This window comes from Python bivittatus, unplaced genomic scaffold (assembly GCF_059951505.1).
Source record: "Python bivittatus isolate LINGU-HERP-01145 unplaced genomic scaffold, Pbiv_v1 ctg000020_np1212, whole genome shotgun sequence".
Classification (NCBI taxonomy): Eukaryota; Metazoa; Chordata; class Lepidosauria; order Squamata; family Pythonidae; genus Python; species Python bivittatus.
The window spans coordinates 111,256,434-111,279,665 of record NW_028277030.1 but is presented as its reverse complement, the minus strand read 5'-3'; the positions used below and the strand labels follow the sequence as shown (position 1 = coordinate 111,279,665).

The window sequence follows — 23,232 nt, the reverse complement described above, 5'->3', positions numbered from 1 at the left end:
CAAGAGATAATGAATTTATATAGTAAATACATGAGAACAAGAAACATGTCACTTTAACATGAAAGTGCTTCTCTGCATATGTCACGAGGAATTTATCTGGGGCCTTGTTCTTGACAAGACAGAAAAAGATGCAAATGCCATGTTAACAGAGCAGAAATCAAAGGATGACGTCCAGGAGGACAAGCTAGCTCAGATAATTTATCTACATAATATTTGACAGACTAATGGCAACATCTAAGCTAGTAACAAAATTGCTGATGAGTCTGCTGACTATGGTCCTGTTTTAACTAGTAATCTGTCTTTCATACCCTCTGATCTTTATGTATTCAGTAAGGAACTAAAAATAGGACTGGAGAATGTTAGTAGAGAGGTGATGAACGGGCAGACTGAATCCAGAAAACTAAGGATCCAATAAACTTTACTGGTCAACTTTGTTTTAGAGGAAAAACAGACCTAAAAGATATAAAATAACATAAACTCAGTATTAATATAAATAAGGTCAGATTTGACAAAGAATGAAAGCATTTATGTAACTAACATAAAGAATGTAACTAACATAAAGAATGTGGTATCTAGGACTTTATCTGTGTAAGAAAACTTAGCACATTCTATGCTCCATTGGGTTGCTAAGCAACATGGGAACAGGGCTCCTAATTAGGTCTGCATGCTAGATAAACCAAGCTAGGACAATTTAAAGTGCTAAGAGAATATTAACCCTTAGCTAACTCTTCAGTATGAGTCAGGTTCCATTAACAGTCCAATACAGAAAATATTATGGCTTGAGTTGTAGGACAGTTACAGTATGGAAGTGCATGGCAGGCAAGTTTTAGACTTTGTTTTTTGGCCGGCAGTTCCTGAAAATGCCTAAAGAAGTTGAGGGACAGAGTTAAGAGTCTTTGTGAACAGTGCCAAATGGGGCACAAGAAGACAATATGCTCAAAAATGATAAGACTTGCATCTGATTTTAAGTAGCTTTTCTCTCACATTTTGCTCATTATTTAATTTTCAAGAGAGTTTGCTCAGCCCTCCAGAGAGATTTAGGATTCATTCAGGCCTGTATCAAGAGACTTGATGTCAACAAGATGTCTCAGTATACCCAACTCATTGAATACAAGGTATGTGATAGAGTAAAGCAGTCTACTAATCTGGGAAAAATCTGTTTTCTTCACTGATTTGGGCAGAAAAACTCACATATACAGGAATTCCAAAAATTGCCTTATTCTCAGTAGAAATTATTAAAAACATATCTCCATATATCCTCAAGTGTATACAGTGCCCAAAGGCCACATTGACTGATGGTATCACTTCCCACTATTGTGAAGATTTGCAGTTTTAGCATGATTCAGAAAGAAGGGTGTCATTGGGCCCCCTAATCTTTGGCCCCCCAGGCTACTTAGTCTTAGCCTAAAGCTGGCCCTGAATATCTACTTTTACTGGGAATTCTGCAAGTAGTCCATTTCGTAAGGAAAAAAATATTTCCCAAGGGCTGATATTCATTACTACATCACCTGGTTCTGCACAGGTGAGTTTTTTGGAGGCAAGGAAGGAGAATGCAGCAGTAAGAAGCACATTGTAATTCAACCCAATTGTATTTTAAAACATTTTTAACACTAAAATATATGATCCTTCAAGTGGTAGGGTGCTTGTACACTCTCTAAAGAGTTGGCTTAATTATCATATAGAATTAATGATATACCGTAACTAGTTACAAAATACAAAATACAAGATCTGGTTAAGAATCACTTTACCTTTAAGAAAACCATGATGTGAGGGTGCTCTCCTTACCCCCTCTCAAAAGTTATTTTAACTGCTGCACCGAAAAGTCATTGTCAGTATGATAGAGCTGGGAAGAGGAAAATTACACCTCCCTTTCCAATCTTTCTTTTGATCTCCATTAAGTAAAACCTCTTAAGAAGCTGTTTCTATTAAGATACTATATATTTTTTAATTTGAGGTACCTTAAAAAAATAAAATAAAGTTTAGGAAGACAGTCTTTTCATGGGCATTGAACAGAGTGACTATGATCATCTACAACAGCAGTCACTGGGGAGACAATGCACAGGAGAAACACCGTGTGTAGGCATTGCAGAGGCATTTGATTTTTACTGTAGAAAGCAGCACATCTAAAGTTCTGATCTAGAAGAGTTCTTATATCAAAAAGTACAAGAAACTGATTGTTTTCCTAGTCACATATTATGTAACCCGGCTATATTCTACTCTTGTGACATTATCCAGATGAGTCAGATTGGAACCCCTAGAATCCCCAAGAATCTGGAGACCGTCAAGTTGTACAGGGCTGCTTGATCCCGAACATTTTCTAATGCGATATGTTAGGGGTCCTCCAGATGCTTTTTTTTTTTTTAAGTGAGTCTATGTTCAGCCCTAGTTAAATAACTATTTCAGCAAAATCAGTGTGTGTGTTTGTGTCTGTCTGATATAGATCATCTATCTATTATATTAAAAAAAAATTAATACTCTTTTTGAAAAGTAAAGAACCTAACTTATATTTATTTGAATCATTAGTCTCTTTTTTGATGGATAGCATCTTCTAGGTTCTTAACCTGCTAACAACCTAATGAAATACCTGATGTCAAATGGTCATGATTTCTGCATACCACTCATCATGTCTCTTCAATCTGTGTATATTTTTGTCCACTTTTTTGTTTGTTTACAGATTTACTATTTTGCATTTCAGGAGAAGAAAATTACCTAACTATAAAACTATGCTTTTAATTTATTATCAAAATCATATCATGGTGGCACCCCATGTAAAATAAGTGCTAGACTGAAGCTCCTGTTCTAAATACATTTTAATGTGGGCATCCCCTTGTAGTCTTTGGTAAGTAAAAATAAGACATGAAATAAACATTAGGCATCAACTCCTAAGCTCTCTGTCAAGAGTATACCAAGGCTTCTAACCACAGAGTTCAGCTGAAGGTAACGATCTGTCAAATGCAATCTGTGAAAGTGAATATGCTTAAGCTTGTGCTATGAATCAACCAAAATTGCTTTGGTCTTATTGACATTCACCTGCAACAAGCTGCAACATCCTGAGCCCAACAACACCAAGAGAGCTTCTGTGATAGAAAGCTTTAAATATAGAGGCGACTAACGTCACAATGGACATGGAGCTAAACTTTATGATCCTTCCAAGTTTCATCAGAAATTGGTCAGTCAGTCATCAAGCAGAAAGAGAGGCCACAAGCCCTTGCCATCATGGGTAGCCTTCAGTGAATCTCCATGGTTTATAAATCATCACCACTATTATGAAGCAGTACAGATATGATTGACAGATAAAGGCCACTTGAAGCCACCATGCTCTCACCTACTGTTTCCTGGGACATTTTGTTTTGTTTTGTTGAAGATGAAGGCTCATCAGTCACAGATTGTGATTTGCCAAATATTGGATGTTTTGCTATTTTAGCAGTCTTTGGCAGGTTTCAAAAATGAAAATTTACCAACTCTTTCGGTAAATGTTTGACTTTAAGTGTTAAGCCAAAACTGCCTGGTGTGATACATTAGTTAGTGTGTTGGACTAGAACTGGAGAAATCTGAGTTCAGATCAAGCGATTAGAAGAAAATGGCAACCAATTTGAACATTTAAACACATGTACACACATACACACACATGCATGATCTGATCAACATGTGTTTGAAGAACTTGCCAACAGAAATGGACAAATGCTTAAAAACCTTTATTTATTTATTTTGCATTATTCTTTTACCTGTTTATCCTCTTATAGAATATAGGCAACTTACAGTACATTAAGGACCTACCAGATAAATCTACCCAAGTTTGAAGTCATCCCTAGAGACTCATTGCTCTGAGGCAGATGTTTATTAAGGACAGGTCTTCTTGGCCATAGCACATTATCAGATGTGGTTTCGAATCTGCACAACGTGAACTGAGCCCCTGCTAATCACTCAACAGCATTGCTTGGCACTTTTGCACCAAGCTCTGACATTCTCTTGCTGCAGAGAAAAGTGGCCAGTGACACTGTTGACTAATGGTGGGGGCTCGATTTTCTTCCAGTAGGGATTTGGATAATTCCCATCCTCCCTAAAGCAAGGTTTCCCAAACTGTGAAATGTACTGCTCTTGGGGAGGTGCAGACAAGAGTCCAGGGGAAGTGTGAAGAACCTTTTAGTTATATTGCTAAAATAAATCCACCTTCCCCAAAGTTTCATTTTATTGTTTTCATTGTTCATTTGTGTTCATTTCGGTCTTTGGATTTTTAGGGGGGGTGGGTACATTAAGATTACACTAAAGGGAGGCATGATGGCAAATTGTTTAGAAACCCCAGCCCTAAAGCCTCTGCAAGAATTGCCTGGCATTTGCTAGTCTCTTTTCACAACCAGTTTTTAAAATCTGCTGAAGCCTTTTGAATAGTAGTTTATTACTAGAATATTTATGCTGCTCCTCTATTTTTAAGATTTTATTGTTGCTATTTTATCTTACTCTTCCCAGGGAGCACTTGGGCTAAAGAGCAAGTCGAGTTATGCTATTAAAACAAAACAAAACGATCCAGAAGGCATCTCCTTCAGAGAACTCACCTATTCGGCTTCACTAATGCTACAGCAATCAAGATTCCAGGACTTTTCCTATACTAGACTAAAGACAAAAGAACATATTGTATGAAAATGTACATAACAATCGTCCCTTCTACCAAAAGGGGGGGGGGGGAATGGAGAAGTTCAGATTTCAAAAGGGGGTGGGGGGGTTAACTGCTGCTTCTCAAGCATTATTTTGAGAGGCTTGTACAAATCTGTCATCACTTGCACATCCTGATTCCCATTCCATCATATGACCATGTGAATTATGAAAAAAAAAAGTTTTGATTTCAATTCTGAATTTACATGTTTTAATTTCTGAAATTATGCAGTAGAGCAGTACTGTCCCCAGTGTATAACCCTTATATTGTTTTTATGGAGCCAGAAATCTGTCTCTGAAACATGTTGTATGTAGTTTAACAGAACAAATATATTCTCTATTCCAGAAAAGGCCTTGAGCCAGCATTCCACTGTTCAGAACGTTGCTCATTATGCTATAACACAGCTTCTAATTAGTTCCAATAAATATCACAATGTCTGGATAATGGGAATATAGATACTGAGAAATAAATGTCTATAAATATTCTTATACACAATTGACAACACAATCTCATCGTTTTCCCTTAGGGTAATTAGATTTCAGTCTAGTCTGGATCTCTTGAATTTCCAGTGGTTTCTTTCTCACTACATGCTTATGTGTTGGGCTTCTCCACAACACATTCTTCCTGCTCCCAGGATTCAAGCTGCACAACTGTGAGGATATTCAGAACCTAGGTAGAAAAAGGCAGTGCAAATGTGGCACTGGAGCAGAGTATTAAGTAGCCATTCCTCCATATGTTTACTACTCAAAACATATTTGCTCTGAGAAGAATCCATTGGCATTTTTAGATTGTGTGTGACTTTGTATGTGCATGCAACACCTAGGAGTATAATGTTTAATTAGACATTTCCTTATTAAAAATGCAATTTGGGTTCACCACACTGAGTTCCCAAAGGAGTCAGTGCCTCTCCTGAGTATCAACTGTATGTGCAACACACATAAAAAAAAGGTAAAGCTGTGATTGCATTTTCATAGCCACCATCTTGACTTTTTTAACCACACCCCGTAGACACCTCTGCCCATCTGCATCCTTTAAAAATATCTTTGTGATTATCTGAAAAGGAAAGCACTCAATGTTTGATTGATCTATTCACCTCATTTTTTGTATCCCTTTATTATCTGACCGCATGCAAAGAATTTGATGGTATAGGTAAGACAGAGATACAGCCAGGAGGTTATCTAGGAATTCCTTAGTCTCAAAGCTATTTGGGGGAGGAGGAGGAGGAGGAGACACAGAAAAAGTTGAGAGGGAAAGGGGAAAATAGAGATGTGTCTCCTAACCTTTCCCTCTAAGGATTTGCCCACTTCTCTGCAAAGCTAGGGCAGAGGCATTAGACAGAAAAAGAAACCTCATCAGGGGATCAGAGTGACAGAACTGTCATAAAACAGAGGATCCAGGGAGGATAAAAGGGGATTGGTAAAGAAGAGTAAGGGGGAAAGGTAGAAGAACAGGGTCGGGAAGAGCAAGTTATCTCTTTCCCTTTCTTTCTTTTGCCTCAGGCCATATTGGCTTTTCCCTTTTTTTGACTTAACTGGGATGAATTTTAATTGCAGCTTCTTGGCACATTTCATAGGCTGTATATTTTCCACTTGTGTGGAGTGGATTTCCCATTCATCACAGGATTGTAAGCAAAATCCCCAGAGCATTTTAGCTTTATCTTTCAAAGTTAGCTTTGCTTTAAAAAAAATCAATAACTTTTGAACCATTTTGGCTGTCTCTTACATACTCCCACATATGTTTCAAATCTAATGTTTACATGATTGCTTGATCCCACCTGTTCACCATATCAATATACAAATTCAGATGGGTAAATATACTTCACATAATAATCTTTGGTTCATGCTGTTTTGGGGAACGTGGGTGCTTGTTTTAGAAACAGTAACAAACAAATCACATTCTAGCATTTGGTAGTTTCTTCTTTTAAAAGCTCAGTATTTCACATATTCACTGGTTAATCCCTTACCTCTTCAAATCCTCTCTTTATCCCACCAGTGATCAAAGTCCTTGACTATTTCTTTGGCTAAACAGCAACATTCAAAATAACTCAACTAATTTGTATTGCCCTCAACATCTGCAGAAACTCGGCTGAATCAGTCAAAGTATTTACAAGAGTATTTCATTTTTTATTTTTATTTTTTTTAGTAACTGCTGCAAATTCAGTATCATCTTTCACCAATATTACTACAATTCTTCCAGCTTTATATTGGTTCTCTTCCCGCACTAAAACTCTTTCTCTATCTTGGCATTTTAAATCCCCTTTCATTTTCTTGGTTGTCTCTCTTATTCCAATAATATCTTTCTTATCCTTGAAAACACGTCACTCCAATTCAGCAGTCTTATTACATATGCTCCTAGCATTTGTCTAAAAGATATTTTAGCTTTTCTCTTTGCCCTCCTTTACTTTTCTTTCTCACTATCTCCTACAATGCTAATCCCTTCTCGATGGGAAATGGTTTTCCTTCAATCCAAGACTTTCCTTTTTTCTTTTGCACACAGGGCCACTGGTTCAACCTGAATCCCTCGAAGAACTACATAAATTAAAAGGAAAGGAAAAACCAGTGAGGGGACTTTGCTGAGCACCTGAAGCAATTAACTTGATGTTGAAGAACTAGCACATATTCATAAATTTAACCACACTCAGAGAGATCAGAAAGAAACCAAAATATGGTCTGACTCTGAAAGTGCCTCAACTATTCCAGATAATCTGAGGTTCTTTATGAGCAACTTGCAAAGACCTGTACAATGCAGGGGGATGTTTCAAAAATAACAAACAGTGTGTGCAATTAATAAGAACCTTATTAATACCTAATGGGGTTCAATTTCGTCTCAAATAGACCTAGTCTTCTAGAGAGTTAAATTAATTCTATCCAGTCAGGCCTGTTATGGGAACATCTTAGTCAACTGACTCCCCTCTACATGGGGCTGCCCTTGAAGAGTATTCGGAAGCTTCACCTGGCACAAAATGTAGTGGTGCAGGCAGTTATGTGTGCCTCTAGAACAGCACATGTTACACCTCCGCTCCATGAGCTGCACTGGTTTCCAGTCTGCTTCCAGGTCTAATTCAAGTTGCTGGTTTTGACCTTTAAAGCCCTCCATGGCATGAGGCCAGGTCATTTGAGGGACTGCCCTTTCCCTGATTATATTTGCCCATCCCATCAGATCCAGCAGAAGAGGCATGCTGAGAGTCCCATCTGCTAGGAAGCTACACTTGGTGGGTCCCAGGAGGCAGGCCTTCTCTGCTGTGGTGCCGCCCTTATGAAACATCCTCCCTCCCAAAGTGAGGCTGGCTCTATCCCTGTTGATTTTCCAGAAGTCCCTCAAAACCTAATTATGCCATTAGGCCTGGCAGCCCCAGGGGACTGGTGAGGTATTGAGGTACTCCATCATTGTTAACATCTGCTGTCCTCTCTTAGCCTTTGTGATTTTTAAATTTTTTAAAAAATAATATATTTTTTTAATTTGTTAACTATTTTACAGTCTTACTGTATGCTGCCCAGAGGCACTTTTTCGTGAGATGGGCAGCCATATACATTTGATGAATAAATAAAATACATAAGTAAAATGAAAAGAACTGGAGAAAAAAAGAGTGGCTGAAGATGCAAGCCTCTTGATTACTGAACCCACTGACAAAACATAAGTAGAGGACATCCCTCACACTGACTGGCCACAATGGCCAATCCTGGCCCATGCTACCTGGCTGGCCAATGTTGAAAGGCCTAGTGTTGCCATGAGCCTTGCTGGGGCTCTCCAGGGACAAAGACTCATGGGATGGGGAATCTGTATTCCCAAAATTGTGACTTTGGAGCCAATTAGTGTAATTTTGGGCTGCCAGAACCATCAGTTATGACCAGCTGGTATGCTGATGGGTACAGTATATCATCAGGACAGGACCTGTAAGTATATCTGATTAGGCTAAGGTGGGATTCGGTGACTTACATCTGTTGTAGGATTTACTGTTGGGCTGTATAAAGCCTGCAGAATTCTGTTACTTTGCTTGGTTTTCAAAATAAAAGTCTGTGTGCTAATTGGTGAATGATGCAAGTCTTGTATACATCCCTAAAAAACTGCATTTAAACATTTTTTTCTAGACATCTCTTCAAAATTGTTTTGTTAGTTTAGCTCTATATAATACCTACAGCTGCTCAATGCAAAATAGCTTGACTTCTTGGCCTTAGCCTAGAGAATGTGTCTCTAGAGCATTCCTCAATCTCTCTACCTACCCACATGAGTTATAATACTAGTATAGTATACTATAGAAATTGCCCAGCACCTACTGTACTTTGTGTCATTTTGACTCTAGATGAATTTCTACCCTCCCTCACCACTCATTAATCTACTTCACATAATTTTCTCTCTATGACTTGTGTTTAGACTGCATTTATGAATATGGAGTATGAAATTATTTTGAGTTCATAGAGAGTTGCTCTCAAAAGTGTTGTATGTAATTCTAAGTTATACACTAAAGCATGCTACTTTACTGCTATTAAATTTAAAATTATTTTTGTATTATTATTATTATTATTATTATTATTATTATTATTGAGATTTTTATCCCTTTTTAATATATATAACTCAAGGCAGTGAACATAGCTAATATTCCTGCTTCCTATTTTCCCCATAACAACAACTCTATGAGGTGAGTTGGGTTGAGAGAGAGTGAGTGGCCCAAAGTCACCCAGCTGGTTTTCATGCCTAAGGCGGGCCTAGAACTCATAGTTTCCTGGTTTCTAGGCCAGCATCTTAACCGCTACACCAAACTGATATCCTTTTAATAAATTAGATATATGAAACAGACACACAGTTAGTAAATATAGATCACTGTTGCTATTTCTAATGTCCTATCTGTGGTTCACAGATTATGTTCCAGGGAATACACATCAGGGATGTTTAGCAAGAATAGTAGTAGGTAATAAGGACTAGTAATAAGCTTCTCTGCAAGATCAAATCAAACATTTGCCATCTACTTCTTTTAGGTCACATTCTGGGTTCAAAAAGGCCTGTCTAGTGCTATCCATTAGCTGTTTGTAGCATAGAATAGAAAGTGGGTGAGAAAACCAATTTTAAAGGTGGCATATAAATTCCAAAATAAATTAAGTGAAGTACATGGTTTAGGTCTAAGCTATTTAAAGAACCACCTATTCCCCTACTGTCTGCCCTACATACTCAGTTTACCAATGGCCCATTTTTTATGGGTCCTACTAGGCTAGCTTTGACATCAACAACAAATTCAGCTTTCTTCATGGCAGAGGCTCATAAACTGGAATAAATTGCCACTGTGGTTGAAGCAAGCCCTCTGCTTACTAAATTTAAAAACAGAGTGAAAACTTATTTATTTTCACTGACCTTTTAACACTACCGTTCTAGCTTTTGTGTTCTGTACACTTACATTTTAATGCTGCTTTTGTTGTTTTTTGTCAGCCACCCACAGCCATTAAGCAAATGAGTGACTTATACATTTTCTAAATAAAAAATAATGAATAGAATACAATAGAATAATTCTCAGAATCCTCTCGTTTCCTTTAAGGGGTTCATTGAACAATGAGTCACTGTAGAAATGATTTTCTGAAAACAAAAAGTCTGAATCATGTGTACAGCAGCTGTACAGTACCGAGCTGCAGTAAGTTTACTATCTTCAACGACTTCTGATTTAAAGTGTGAGGCACACTATGCATGTGTAATCAGAAATAAGTCATACTGAGTTCAACAGGATGTATATCCTTACCAACTATCAAATATCTGTAAATCTGGGTGGGGTGGGAGAGGGAGGGAGGGAAGGAGGGAGAGAGAATGATGAGATATAGGAGAATAAAACAATGCATAAGATCGGGTCAAGACTCATCTTCGTTCAGCATGTTCTTTCTCACAGTGGCCAACCAAAGATGCCTCTGGGATGGTACGTCCAAGCAGGAGACATATCCCACCGTTTCGCTGCTGGTATTTGCAGGCATGCTGTCTACAGCCCAGAGGCCATATATCATCTTCAAGACCAACAGCTCTTGGTGGAACCTGAATTTATCCAATCCTCTTTTAAAACCATCTATTGCCATCTATTATGGTCATGAAACTCACAGGTTAATTATGTGAAGAAATGTTTTGTTCTAAATTTCCTTCCAGTCAGTTTCATTAGAATACCCCTGATCCTAATAATTTGAGAAATGGACTAAAACTTCTCCCTGTTTACTTTCTCCAAACCATGCATAATTTTATCCACTTTGATCAGTATCACCACATTTGCCTCTTTTCCAGCCTAAAGAATCCTGACAGATCTAGCCTTTTCTTGTAAGGGACATGTTTGAACCACTTAATTACTTTGACTGTCCTCTTTGCAATTTTTTTTAGCTGTATTAAACCTTTTTCTAATATGTTGACCAGAGGCAAAGATACCATAGATTTGTATTGGGAAATTACAGTGTTGTCATTTTTGTCTTCATTCCCTTTCTTTAAAGTACTTTAGTAGTATTTTTTATTTTGTATGCACAGTATAAACCTCTTCTTATTCCCCACAACCTTGTAAAATAGATTGGGCTGAGAGACAGGGTTTAACCCAAAGTTACCCAGTAAATCTCTATAGATGAGAGTAGATTAGAACCTCAGTTTCCCCATTTTTAACCCAACACCTTAACACTACACTACACTGACTATCTAATTATTTAATGATTCCTAACATGGATTTTGCCTTTTTCATACCTGCTGTACATTGAATTGACGTCTTCAGTGGACTATCCACTATGATCCCAAGTTAGAGACAGCTCAGATTTATCAGTGTTTCTATGGGATGGGGGGAAGAAGTCAGTTTACGCATATTGAAATTGAAAAACCTCCATCTGATTGACCATTTCACCCAGTTTAAAGAGATTTTTCTGGAGTGCTTCACAGTTACTTTTAATTCTTGCCACCCTGAATATTTTTTGTATTATCTGCAGACTAGGCCATCTTACTGATTATCCATAAGACGTTTTAGAACAAATTAAAAATCACTGATCCTAACATGGACCCTTGAGATGGTCTGCTTCTTACTTTTCTCCACTGAGAAACTTGTTCATTTATTCCCACTCTTGGCTTTCTGTTTTTAACTAGTTCACAATCTATAGAAGAACAGGTCCTCCTAACCCATGACCACAAAGTTTGCTCAGGAGTCTTTGATGAAAATGAAGTTACAGTATACAGAAATCTTGACGGCAGGCCATGAGCCTCAGACTGCAGTTCTTGCTTTGTTACACACACTTGTAATGAAGAAGTAAATGTTTTGTTCATATGCCTGAGATTGTCGTGTTCTTGTCATTAAACATAAAATATAGAGTACCCAAAACATTCCAGAGAAGAAGGAAAAAGAAGATTTTACAAATTGGAAAGGACAAGTTTTCTCCAGGTAGTCAAACAGTTATGATGTAAAGTGGTCTCATTAAATCATAAGTACTTTAACCTTTCCTTGAAAGAACTGGAAGATTTAAAGATTTATAAAGAAATGTTGCCTAAACTAAAAGAAGACTCACATTTGACATGTATTGAAATGATAATGCTGATTTCAATAGGCATTCTAAGAGCATTTTGCTCCCAAAGGAGTAATTCAAATCCAGTTACCCCTTTACATTTTACATTTAAACTTCCTTTCTAAGGCTTTTAATGTGGTGCTGCCAAAACATGGCAAAGTTATGCAAATGTGATTTAGCAAAATAAAGGCTAATATGAATTTTATTAAATAATTAGAGACACTGAATTTGTAATAAAACATTCCCAACTGACAGTCCTATAGATGACCCATTTCACTCTAGTTTTGGTAGATGTGGATATGACAGCATACATTTCTTAAGACTCTTCAAAGTTCATGATTTCTTTATTCATTTATAGAGGGAAATATATAAATATGAGTAAGCATTAGGAAAACAGCAAAATAATCTAATTTTACATGATAGCCATTTTGAATACTGTACAGTAGGGCTGTATAATGCTTTAGGTTTTTAGATTCCAAAAAACTGCTTTGGAGAACATAGGGACATGAATATAGGACTTTTCTGCAATGCTTTAAAGCAGCTGAATTGATGCTCTAAAGAGTTATAGATCAGTGCCACATTTGCTCTGAAGCATCTTTTTGGAATAGAATCGGAAGCACAGCACAGCCCTTCTGTATCTTTGCAATCCCATGTTCCCTGCACAGAATGCCCGACCTAACCTCTCTTACTTCAACTTTTACCTTAAGTCTAGCTTACAAATTCTGTAGAACCTTTAGATCTAAACCCTTATGCTAATTTTATATCCTCTAGGTTCATGGTAGAGCTGCTGTATAACATCGCTTCATGGCATTTGCCCAGACATAGAACCAGTACAGAGATCAGCTTTCAATTTTATATGCTGTTATGTCAGCCCCAAAGAAGATACTAATTCACTGTGTATGATACTAATGATTGATTGTGAGTTATATGTAGTTGTATCCTTCAGCCAGTGGAACAATTTTGTTATTTTGAACACCTATAAGCTGCCTGGGATGCACAACATTCTGTATACAAGCCTTTTTTTCTAACAAATGGCATAATCTGAAAAGTACTGAAGTTTAGGTATGTACTGTAAATGCATGCAGCATCTTGAATGGTGGATTAGAGAATCAATGCTATTATACATGACAGTGCTGATCTCCTATTTGTTATGTATTTAATCAAGAAACTTTATGTCTTCTTATTGAACCTAGAACCTTTTTTATAAGGCAAATGTTCAGCACAGCCGGGTAACTTGTGAAATATTTCAATACCTGTTTTTACTGCTATGCTTCCTTGCTTTAGAATATTGTGATGGATATTATATGCAGGAATGAACACTGGTCATTGTTAAAACTCTGTTAGAGACCGCAGTTTGAAATAAAGGAATGTATCATCACTTGTCCCCTACTTTATCATAATATTTTAAGTTAAATTCTACCATTTTAACATTTGTTCAGATGTGCCCCTCTCATATAATACAAGACTTTAATACTGGTGCTAAAGGTTATTTATTTATTTAACTCACCTGCACGCTAAGATGATTCCATTTCTTCACAAGAATTCTCCCCAGTGTCATTACTTTTATCGGTAGCTGCAGCCCATTTATAGTGCGATAATAAAACACTGTCTCTTTTTCAGAAATTGTAAGCTTGAACACAGTCTGCCCATCAACAGCTTTCTCCACCATACACCTTTGGAAACAATAAAGAAGACAACACCTAAGGTGAACTTCTAGAAGAGCAGTGGAATCCCTACAGAAATAGGGGATGGGGGAAAGAAGTGATGCAGGTATGAGAACCAGGTATTTATAAAGCAGGAATTGAGCTTAATGGAGTTAAAGTCAAATAAATTATCATGGGAGGTTTCTGCTAGAGTCCTTTAAGCCTCTGTTTGGGGCCCTTTCTCTTCAACAAATGTATATAAATAACTTGGATTTGGGGGGGGAGTTGCCAATACAACATAAGATAGAATTAAGTTTCAATGGGTCAAAACTAATCAGATATTATTCAACAGAGATCTTTATAAATTTTAGCACTGAAGTGCAACAAATTAGTAATAAATATACTTGCATAAGTAAGCTCTAGATTTTTTGGGAATCACATATCACATGTGCTAAAAAAGCTAGTGCAATCCATCATTCAGTTAACAGAAGCATAATGTCTGGGTCACTGGAAGCAATACTCTACTCTTGGTACAACATCTTAAGATCAATGACATAATGGGCTATCTACAGAGAAGAGCAATCAATACACTGAGGATACTGGCAAAAAATTCCTAAGATGAATGAAGGAGCTAAATATGTTTCAGGGGTTTCTGCAGGGTTAAAAAAAATCAAGATGGCAGCCCCGATGGTGCAATTGAAGCTCCACTTGTTTTTTTATGTGTGTCACACATATCCTTTGTATGTTTAGTCTGGAGAACAACACATAAAGGATAGGCAAAATAATGATCTTCCAAATTCTGAAAGACTGGCATTCAGAAGATAGAATTTGCTCTGCTACTCTATCAAAGCAATGGTGGAAATAGCAATCAAGCATATTTTATGTAACCATTAGAAGAAACTTCCTCAGAACAAATGTTGTTTGTGAGTGGAACACATTGCCTGGGAAAGTAGTGTTCTCTTCTTTGTTTTAGAACTTTAAGCAGAGTCTGGATAACCATCTGTCAGGAATTTTGTAGTGGCAACCTCTACTGCAGATCCTGCATTGATTAGGGAATTGGACTAGGCTAAAGGCATTTGAACTCTGTGAAAATATGGAATTAGGATGGGTCATTTGTGAGCTGTGGGAAGACATGGTATCAAGCAGGCCTCCAACATTGTTGTGGGTAAGGCTGGGCTACACATGAAAAGACATAATGTCTCATTCAGGCCCCACCAAAGATACTTAGTTGTTTCAGGTGAATAAGAAAATGGCTTCCCCACCATTCCAGGTATAGCAGGTTACTGGACTGAGTACTGAATTTTACTTCAACATTGGTGATGGGACGCTATCCTAAATCAAAACAGAAGACAGAAAGTTATTTTAAGGGGAGGGGGAGCAGCACAGGACAATTTATGTAGCATATTCAGTTCTGTTATCTAATAACCTGCAGCTACTGTCTGTCTTCCAACATCTGCTGCCAGAAGCCACTACCTCACCTTGCCACTAAATTAACTAAGAAAGTGTCCATGGGACTATATCTCAGTATGTGCTAAAGTTGATACTTAATACTGATAATTTAATAATTATCAAACTGATAATATAAATAATGCCACATCCAACATTATAGAAGCAGGCTTCTCCTCATTCAGCTTTCCAGATTCCCTATCTCCCTTGCATGCCCTCAAATTCTGTTCTAGACAGTGAGCCAATCTTCTATAGAAGATATTCCCCCATGCAGGAAACTACACAAAAGGGGAGAATCTTCTGCTTGTGAGTATTGTTCCATCAGCAGATGAATGCAATTGGATTCCATCCTTTACTTTTATTACAATGCCATTTAAGCACACAATAAAACATTTATCCATAAAATGTTCCAACTTTTCTAAAAGTATTTTTACATTAGTTCAAGGTTACAGGGCATACTATTTCAAAAAGAACTTTGTTGTTTTCCCACTGCAGTCCTACGCTACTGTTTTCAGTTAAAAATAGTCACGATTCTTGCCCACAGACTGGCTTGTCACTAACTCACTTTTAATCAGACAAGATAAATGAAGTTTGACCATTATTCTCTTTCAGTAATGATTCTGATCCCATCAATTATTTGTCAACAGAATTTTAAGTGAACTATGCAGTCTGCAACGTTGCTAAAAATGCATTTCTTAACATACTGCTGATTCTGCCTGCTTGTAAACATGTTGGTTTTTCAAAATCAAATATTTGTCAAAGGCACAGCCAAGAAGGAAAATATTTAGGAACTGGATTTACTCAGTTCCTGGATAAACAATAATTGGATAATCCAAAGTTTATTAATTTTGCTTATCTAAAAACAAGTATTTCCATATGTGGATCCCAACAAGTGTCCTGCCTTTAACGAAGGAAGTGACCCTGATGTGTAACACTTTAAAATCCATAAGGTTTTCACAAATGTGTGATTTACAATGAATTTCCCATCTGGTGAAAGTATGTGGTATCTTGAAATGTCATGACTATAACAATGACAGTAAAACTTTCAAGAAAAAGTTGACTTCATATCAAAGTATGAAAGGTGAGGGAAGACCTCCTAGCCATACAAAGACATGCAATATTGTTCTAGTCTGTTTTTTGTTTTTTTTAAAAAATTCATCCTGTTCAATCACTACTCTAAATATTAATTCTCATTCAAATCCAGCTTGACATATATTAATTACATGAACATATCTATGTTGTTTATATATTTTATAGTTTATACTTTTCTTAGAGAGCACTCCTAAGATTGCTAGCTAGGTCAACTAGAATGTCTCAGTAGATGTCCCATCCAGGTCCAGCCAGGTTTATGGTAAGGAAGACAGAAACTGCATTGATCTGAGTCAGTTCACTTTGACCATCCTTAATATACTTCCTTTTTTTCTTCTTAACACTTGTGGAACAATTATGAAAGAAGACAATGACAGTGGAGGTTTCATTAGTACAAGGAGAAGCTCTTCAATAGTGCAATTATTTCCATGAAGGCCTTCTCTGCACATATAACACGGTCCCCACAAAAATCCAATGCCTTTTGGATAAGCCTCCCAAGGACCACAGAATTACATTTCAATTCCTTCCTTCCTTCCTTCCTTCCTTCCTTCCTTCCTGCCTGCCTGCCTGCCTGCCTGCCTGCCTGCCTGCCTGCCTTCCTTCCTTCCTTCCTTCCTTCCTTCCTTCCTTCCTTCCTTCCTTCCTTCCTTCCTTCCTTCCTTCCTTCTTGCCTCCCCTCCCTCCCCTCCCCTCCTCTTTTGTCAATTTATATAGTCTCCCATCTCAATGAATGACCCTGTGCAGGGAACAATGTTAAAAGTAAAAATAAAAACAATGACAATGACAACTACAAAAATTAAAATACATAGCAGCCAAGAGAAATACAATCACCAACACAACCAGGAGATGGGTACCTTCACACACGCAGGGCCCCAGGCCTGGGCACACAGCCAGGTCTTTAGGACTTATGAAGGACCAGCAGGGTTGGGGCCAACCTGATCTCTGGAGGGAGAATGTTCCAGAGGGTGGGTGCTATGGTGGAAAAGGCTTGCCTTCTGGCCCCATTGGCCAGCATTCTTTAGCCTGGACTGGATCAGGCAGGTAGAAATAACTGGGCCCTTAATGGACAAGATGGACCCTTAAGTACCCCAGCCCAAGCTATGAAGGGCTTTAAAGGTGACAACCACCACCTTGAATTTCATCCAGAAGCACACTGGCAAGCAATGCAGCTCATGAAGTAGTGGTGTCACATATGCTGAATAGCCAGTGCCATTTACTATCTGAAGCTTCTGAATGCTCTTCAAGGGCATGTAGAGCACATTAAAGTAGTCCAGATTTCCATGGTCCATGGTCCATTTCCATGAGGGCATGAACCAAGCCCTACAGCACTCTAAAATTAGAGGCCATGGGCTGGATCTTTCCCCCCATCAACACTGACTGGAACCAGCCCTAGAGGAAGGAAGAGAACCAGCACAACACAGTACCACCTACCCCAACTCCCAGAGTTGGCCCAAGAGGATACAATGATTGATGATATTGACAGCCGCTGAGATGTCAAGAAGAGCAAGGATGGATGCACTACCCCCATCTTGCTCTCACCAAATCAATGCCATCTCAGTCCCATACCCAAGCCTGAATCCCAGCTGAAAGGGATCCATATAATCTGTTTTATTCAGAGTCCTCTGAAGCTGCAGTGTGACCACCTTCTCCACAACCTTCTCTAAAAAGGGAAGTTTGGAAACTGGATGAAAATTGCCCAGAGTAGTTGGGTCAGGTGTTAGCCCCTTGAGAAGGGAGTGCACCACTGCCTCCTTAAGGGGCAGCAGGACTACCCCTCCCCTTATATAGTTAATTACTTTAAATACTTTGTTCATTTCTCTGTTTTTACTTTAAGGGTAGAAGATCAATATATCAAATATTTAAGTAAAAGTTTCATGTGAAAGAAGATGTAGAAACTTAGCAACTGCCTAGGAAATGGTTCCTAATGATTAAATTTGATCTCTTTGATAACCTTTGGGTTGTTGGACCATTGGATTCTATGGCAAATAGAGGGACTTGGTAAATACACACCTCCATCAAGACTCTGAAGATAGTCTCTGCTCTTGAGATTGATTTAATGAGATATCTCGAGCATGTATTACTGCTGTTCTGATTATTAATTACAAATAAAAACAATACAATTTACAATAGACAGCAATGAAAGGAGTCTCTTGGGAGAGGATACTGTTTGAGAGCAGAACAGTATTAAATATATGTCTCACTTAGATTCTATCTATGTTAGCTATCAGACATACCATGCATACCTGAAATCTGACAATAAACTTTGAGCACAGGGTTGCAGCTGACAGATAACATAATGTACCTTAAGTAGCTTTAACTTGCTGTATTATTGAAGTGCCAGTTTGCGAAAATCCAACCATTTGCATAAATACAAGTTCCAAATTAATGTATTAAATGTTATTTATTCACTCGATTCACAGCTTGCTATTTCTTCAAGAGTTCATGGGCTGTACATATAATCTGTTTTCCAGTTGTATCCCCACTATGACAACTTGATTAGGATGAGAAATCATGATTATGTTTGTATGACACATTTAGCAGCTCAAGGACAGGGTTAGTGTAACATGCAAACACCCAATCGACTGTGGAGTTAGAGAGAAGCTGTTTTAATCCATAGTGTGCTCCCCTGGTCAATCATACTATGTGAACAACAATTAAACAGTTAAAAGCCAAGGAATTGCTCAACTCCTCCTACACAGATCACAAGGAAAAAGAGGTGGGGCTATTCAGGCTGGATGTTACAGAACTTATTACCAGTGTCCTGATAGCCCCATTGAATGTATCTCCCTCATGCTGACTGGCTGCAGGGTAAACAATGCTTCTTGTCCTATAAGTCCTCAACAACCAGCAATTACTTTAAATAAACCAATTAAAAAAAACAACCCTTAGTGGAGTCTTTTGCATCTAAGCTTTAAAAACATTCATACACAATTCCATTTACTGCTGAATAAAACAATTATGCAAAAGAGACACAGCCGTGGCTCTGGAGACTCAAAACAGCACTAAGTGTCCTCTCAGTATGGACCCTAGCAAATGCCAGGATCAGCTGGGACAGATTCTTCACTCTCATTTCTGTCTTCCATCCGCCCACCGACCCGTGGGAACTCCCACAAAGACACATACAGAGTTTATTTGATTTACAGTCAAAAACAAAGAGGATAACAAAATAGTATGTTTACATGTTCTCAGGCATTTATAGCCCAAAGAACATATTAAAAGATATGAAATCATTAAACAAGTTTATAAAGATACAAATAAACATCAAATGGCAATAGTAATATAGCAGAACTAGACAACCCTTCTGGAAATTAGGATGACTTGTCAATTAAGAAAAGAAGAATATTCTCCTCATCTGATCTACCATGGTTGCTAGTAAAGAAAGACATTATTATAGCTGGTCACTAACTCAAGTAGAAAGGGTAGCACAGACACATCTCTGAGACTGATACTATTTTCCACAATGGGCAGGGACATGGCCACCCTTGCCTTGGAATATGGTTAAATCTTCTCTCCAACAATTAAGACAGAAAAACATTGGATCTAGTGAGTGTAAGGATTCTCTTGGTATTGGCTAGATAAGTAGCATGGGAGAGAGAACTTCCAGACAAACGTGCTCTATACAAAGTGGAGAAAAATCTTGTGAATATTGTTGCTAAGATTGCACTGCTTCAGCTCTATTGGGGTTCTTTTGAGGCAAATCAAGGTAAAAAATTGAGCTAATAAGGAGTAAAATGTTATGTCCTGATCTATACCTGCCTTCCATTATGACAAATAATGATCCTGTAAAGTCAGAAACAAAGACAGCCAGTTCACTCTAGTAGTTAAGGCACTCAGGTAGGAATGGGGAAATGTGACAGGACTTCTGGAGACAATCACTACTTCTATTTTGTCATACTTGATGACTAGTCTTTCCTTTCTACAAGGAAAAGGCCCAGAGAGTTCACTTTAATCCCACTTGCATTGTACAGAAGACATAATCAGCACACAGCAGAAGTGAAACAGACCTTGTGGCCAACATTGAGTGAAATTCAGGTTTTGTCAAGGACTACACCAGAGAATTAATATTAAAGTTTAAAAGCATCCTTGCTGCATCACTTTTTGAATAGGAATTGAGCGTCCGACACCTTAAGGAGCCATAAAGGGCTGGCAATTTCTTAATCAACAAAAGGATTTATCAGTCAGTGGAGGAAGCTGCTAATTTCTTCCTTAGTTATTTTTGAAGACTGATTCTAAAAGCTAGCTTTAATCAAAAACTGTACTTCCTTGCAAAATGCATAGGTAGGAACACAAGCATGCAAACACAAACACACAGGACTATGTGGATGAGACAAAGCGGGCATCTAATCTTTCTACCATCCATGCCAACAGAGCAATAGTCAAAATATTCCCTCACCTACATTGTCAGGAGGGCCGATGGGGGTGGGGGGTGGGAGCAGGGCTCTTTCTAGCTTTCCAGAAGGAAACCATCCATACAAAGATAATCCCATTAATCTATCACTGCTCCCCAGACACCAGTCACCAAAGTGCACAGGACACCCCAAATCTGATTCCATCATGCCCCATATTATTCAAGAACAACTTCTAGACTCAGTCACCATAAAGCAGCCTGTCTGATTTGGGGGCCCATTCCAGTCCATGTCCGCATAATGCTCCTTCACATCCACATTCCAAAACATGAGACAGTGTGACAATCACCTGTCTTATCAAACTTCTCATCAGTAAATAGATATGTGAGATGGTGTCTTATTTCATGTAACCAATAAATGAATGATAAAGGACACCATCTTGACCTAGATTATAGGAAAGATGAATGAATAGAGCTGCAACAACAGTAAATAATAATGCAGAAGCAAGGCAAAAGTTATTATGCACAACTGAGAATATTGATCCCAAATCTATATTCCATTATATTTAGCTGGCCACTATTTTGCTAAGCCAGAGGCTAATAGTCCTGGAAAATATAGCTGATAGTCCCACCCTCACAGCAGTAGCACCAATGCAACAGAGAGTCCTTTCGCCAGGGCTACAGTACACAAATCTGCTAAAAATTCCTGACAATAGAAAAGAATCTGAGTGCATCAAACTGATCTGTGGAGCCAACAAGGTGCCTTTGACTGTCATCACCAAGGTGCCATCAGGGATGTCCAAAGAAGCAGTACCACCAGCAGCAACCCACAGGAGAAATATCCCACTGTCACAGAGACAGTCTCCATCAAATCCTAACCCAAGGATTTCCATGGTCAAATTATATCTATCCCCTGACTTGCCCAGAAAACACTCCCATCACTATAATGGCCATTTCCACCTACTACAGCTCCATGCAGCAGCCATAAACTGACATCAGGGATACATTCAGCATGGAAAAGGTGAAGAGAAGATAGCCCTGGAGACACTTCTAAGAAATGTAAGCAGCTGCCAAAATCACCAAAAAGGAATTTTGACTGAGGCAGGTGTTATCTGTATCAAGGTACTGAAGTAAGCTTCCATGGCTACCCGTGGACTTTAACTAGTTCTCCCTAGTTCAACACCATACCTGCTATTTAAAATAGAAACAATAATTCATAAAGAGAAAGAATGCATTCAAGTTCCTCCTGTAAGAATTGTCTACACACAGATAGTAAATAGCAAGAGAAAGAACACCAGTCATATAATCAAATATGTGATCTCCATATACTGCCTAAAGTGAAACAGTCAACTAAACTTGTACCAAATAGTATTTCTAAGTTTACATGAAATCAGTGTGATAACATTAGTGTGCCATTCATTTTATGTGCATCCTGACAGAAATTCTGTCTATTATTATGTTTGATTTTACTGGTTGAGTAACCATCTGCCAGCTACTTACATTACGCCTTTTTTCTCAAGTTTCAACCACACGGCTAAAGTGAACGAAACAGCAAGCTTCCGAGCACGAGGAGTGAAAAAGCAACCCTTTTCACCATGAAAAACAATGCTTGAGGTGTTGCCCAAAGATCCAGAAGGCACATCATCTTGGTCTTGTCTGATACCGTTGCCCAGGCCTTCTGAGAGAATGGCAGCCTGGGAAGCAGGAGATGATCTGTACAAACACTTCTGAATGCAAAATTGCTGAGTACAGGAGTGAATATTTTCAACAATAGCTGAACTTTGACAAAAAACACTCCGCTCTGGCAATCCACAGGTAGCTTGGGTTGGCACGATGGAAATGTTCTTGAAAGCACCCACATTTTCAAGACTTGGGAAATGTCCCTGTGAACTGGCGAGAGGTAAGGTTGTATAATAAACGGTGATGGATATTTCAATGGCATGAAGCAGGAAACCACAGTGCAGGACCAGGCAAATCATGTTTATAGGCAGGCTGCTTCTTGATAAGGCGTCCCTAAATAAATAATGATGACTGCATCAGTGGAAATGCCCTTGGGCAGCTAGTTGAGAGATGATGCAGCATTTCTCCTTAATTTGAAATCCTGGCAGCATCACGTTTCTCAAGTCGAGTGGCATCTACTTGGGGAATGCTAACACCTGAAAATAATACAAAAATATTTAAAAGGAATTTGTGCTTTATACCATAAACAGATATGCATACAACTCAGGCCAGACTGACCTAGATCTGTCAGGGAGGGAAAACCAATTGAAACTGAAAAGTCACTTGCAAATCTTGACATATTCACTACAATGGTATATCTCATGACTGGTATGGTATGGTAATAACACCATGTAAATGAGGTGGCATTGCTGTCTAAGATAAACAGATAGCATGCAACCTCCTTATTTATATGAAGAATAAATACAGCGGGGTTGTTCTGAAAAAGAGAGAAAGAGCTGGAGAGAGATTATGGAATATTTTAAAATTGAAAATTTCCACAAATACCTGAAACAATTTCACATTCTGCCATACATGAAACCCCAACTGTAGAACTACTAAAGCCCATAT

General features: G+C 38.3%; 1 protein-coding gene across 1 annotated transcript in view; it reads right to left on the bottom strand.

Annotated features, from left to right (window-relative positions):
- Window positions 1–22,643, bottom strand: part of USH2A (usherin) — a 484,310-nt gene extending 461,667 nt beyond the window's left edge. The window contains 2 exon segments of the mRNA XM_088132494.1: window positions 13,649–13,814; window positions 22,165–22,643. Coding sequence (XP_087988620.1) covers window positions 13,649–13,814; window positions 22,165–22,643 — 645 coding nt within the window.
- Window positions 22,644–23,232: the final 589 nt, after the last annotated feature.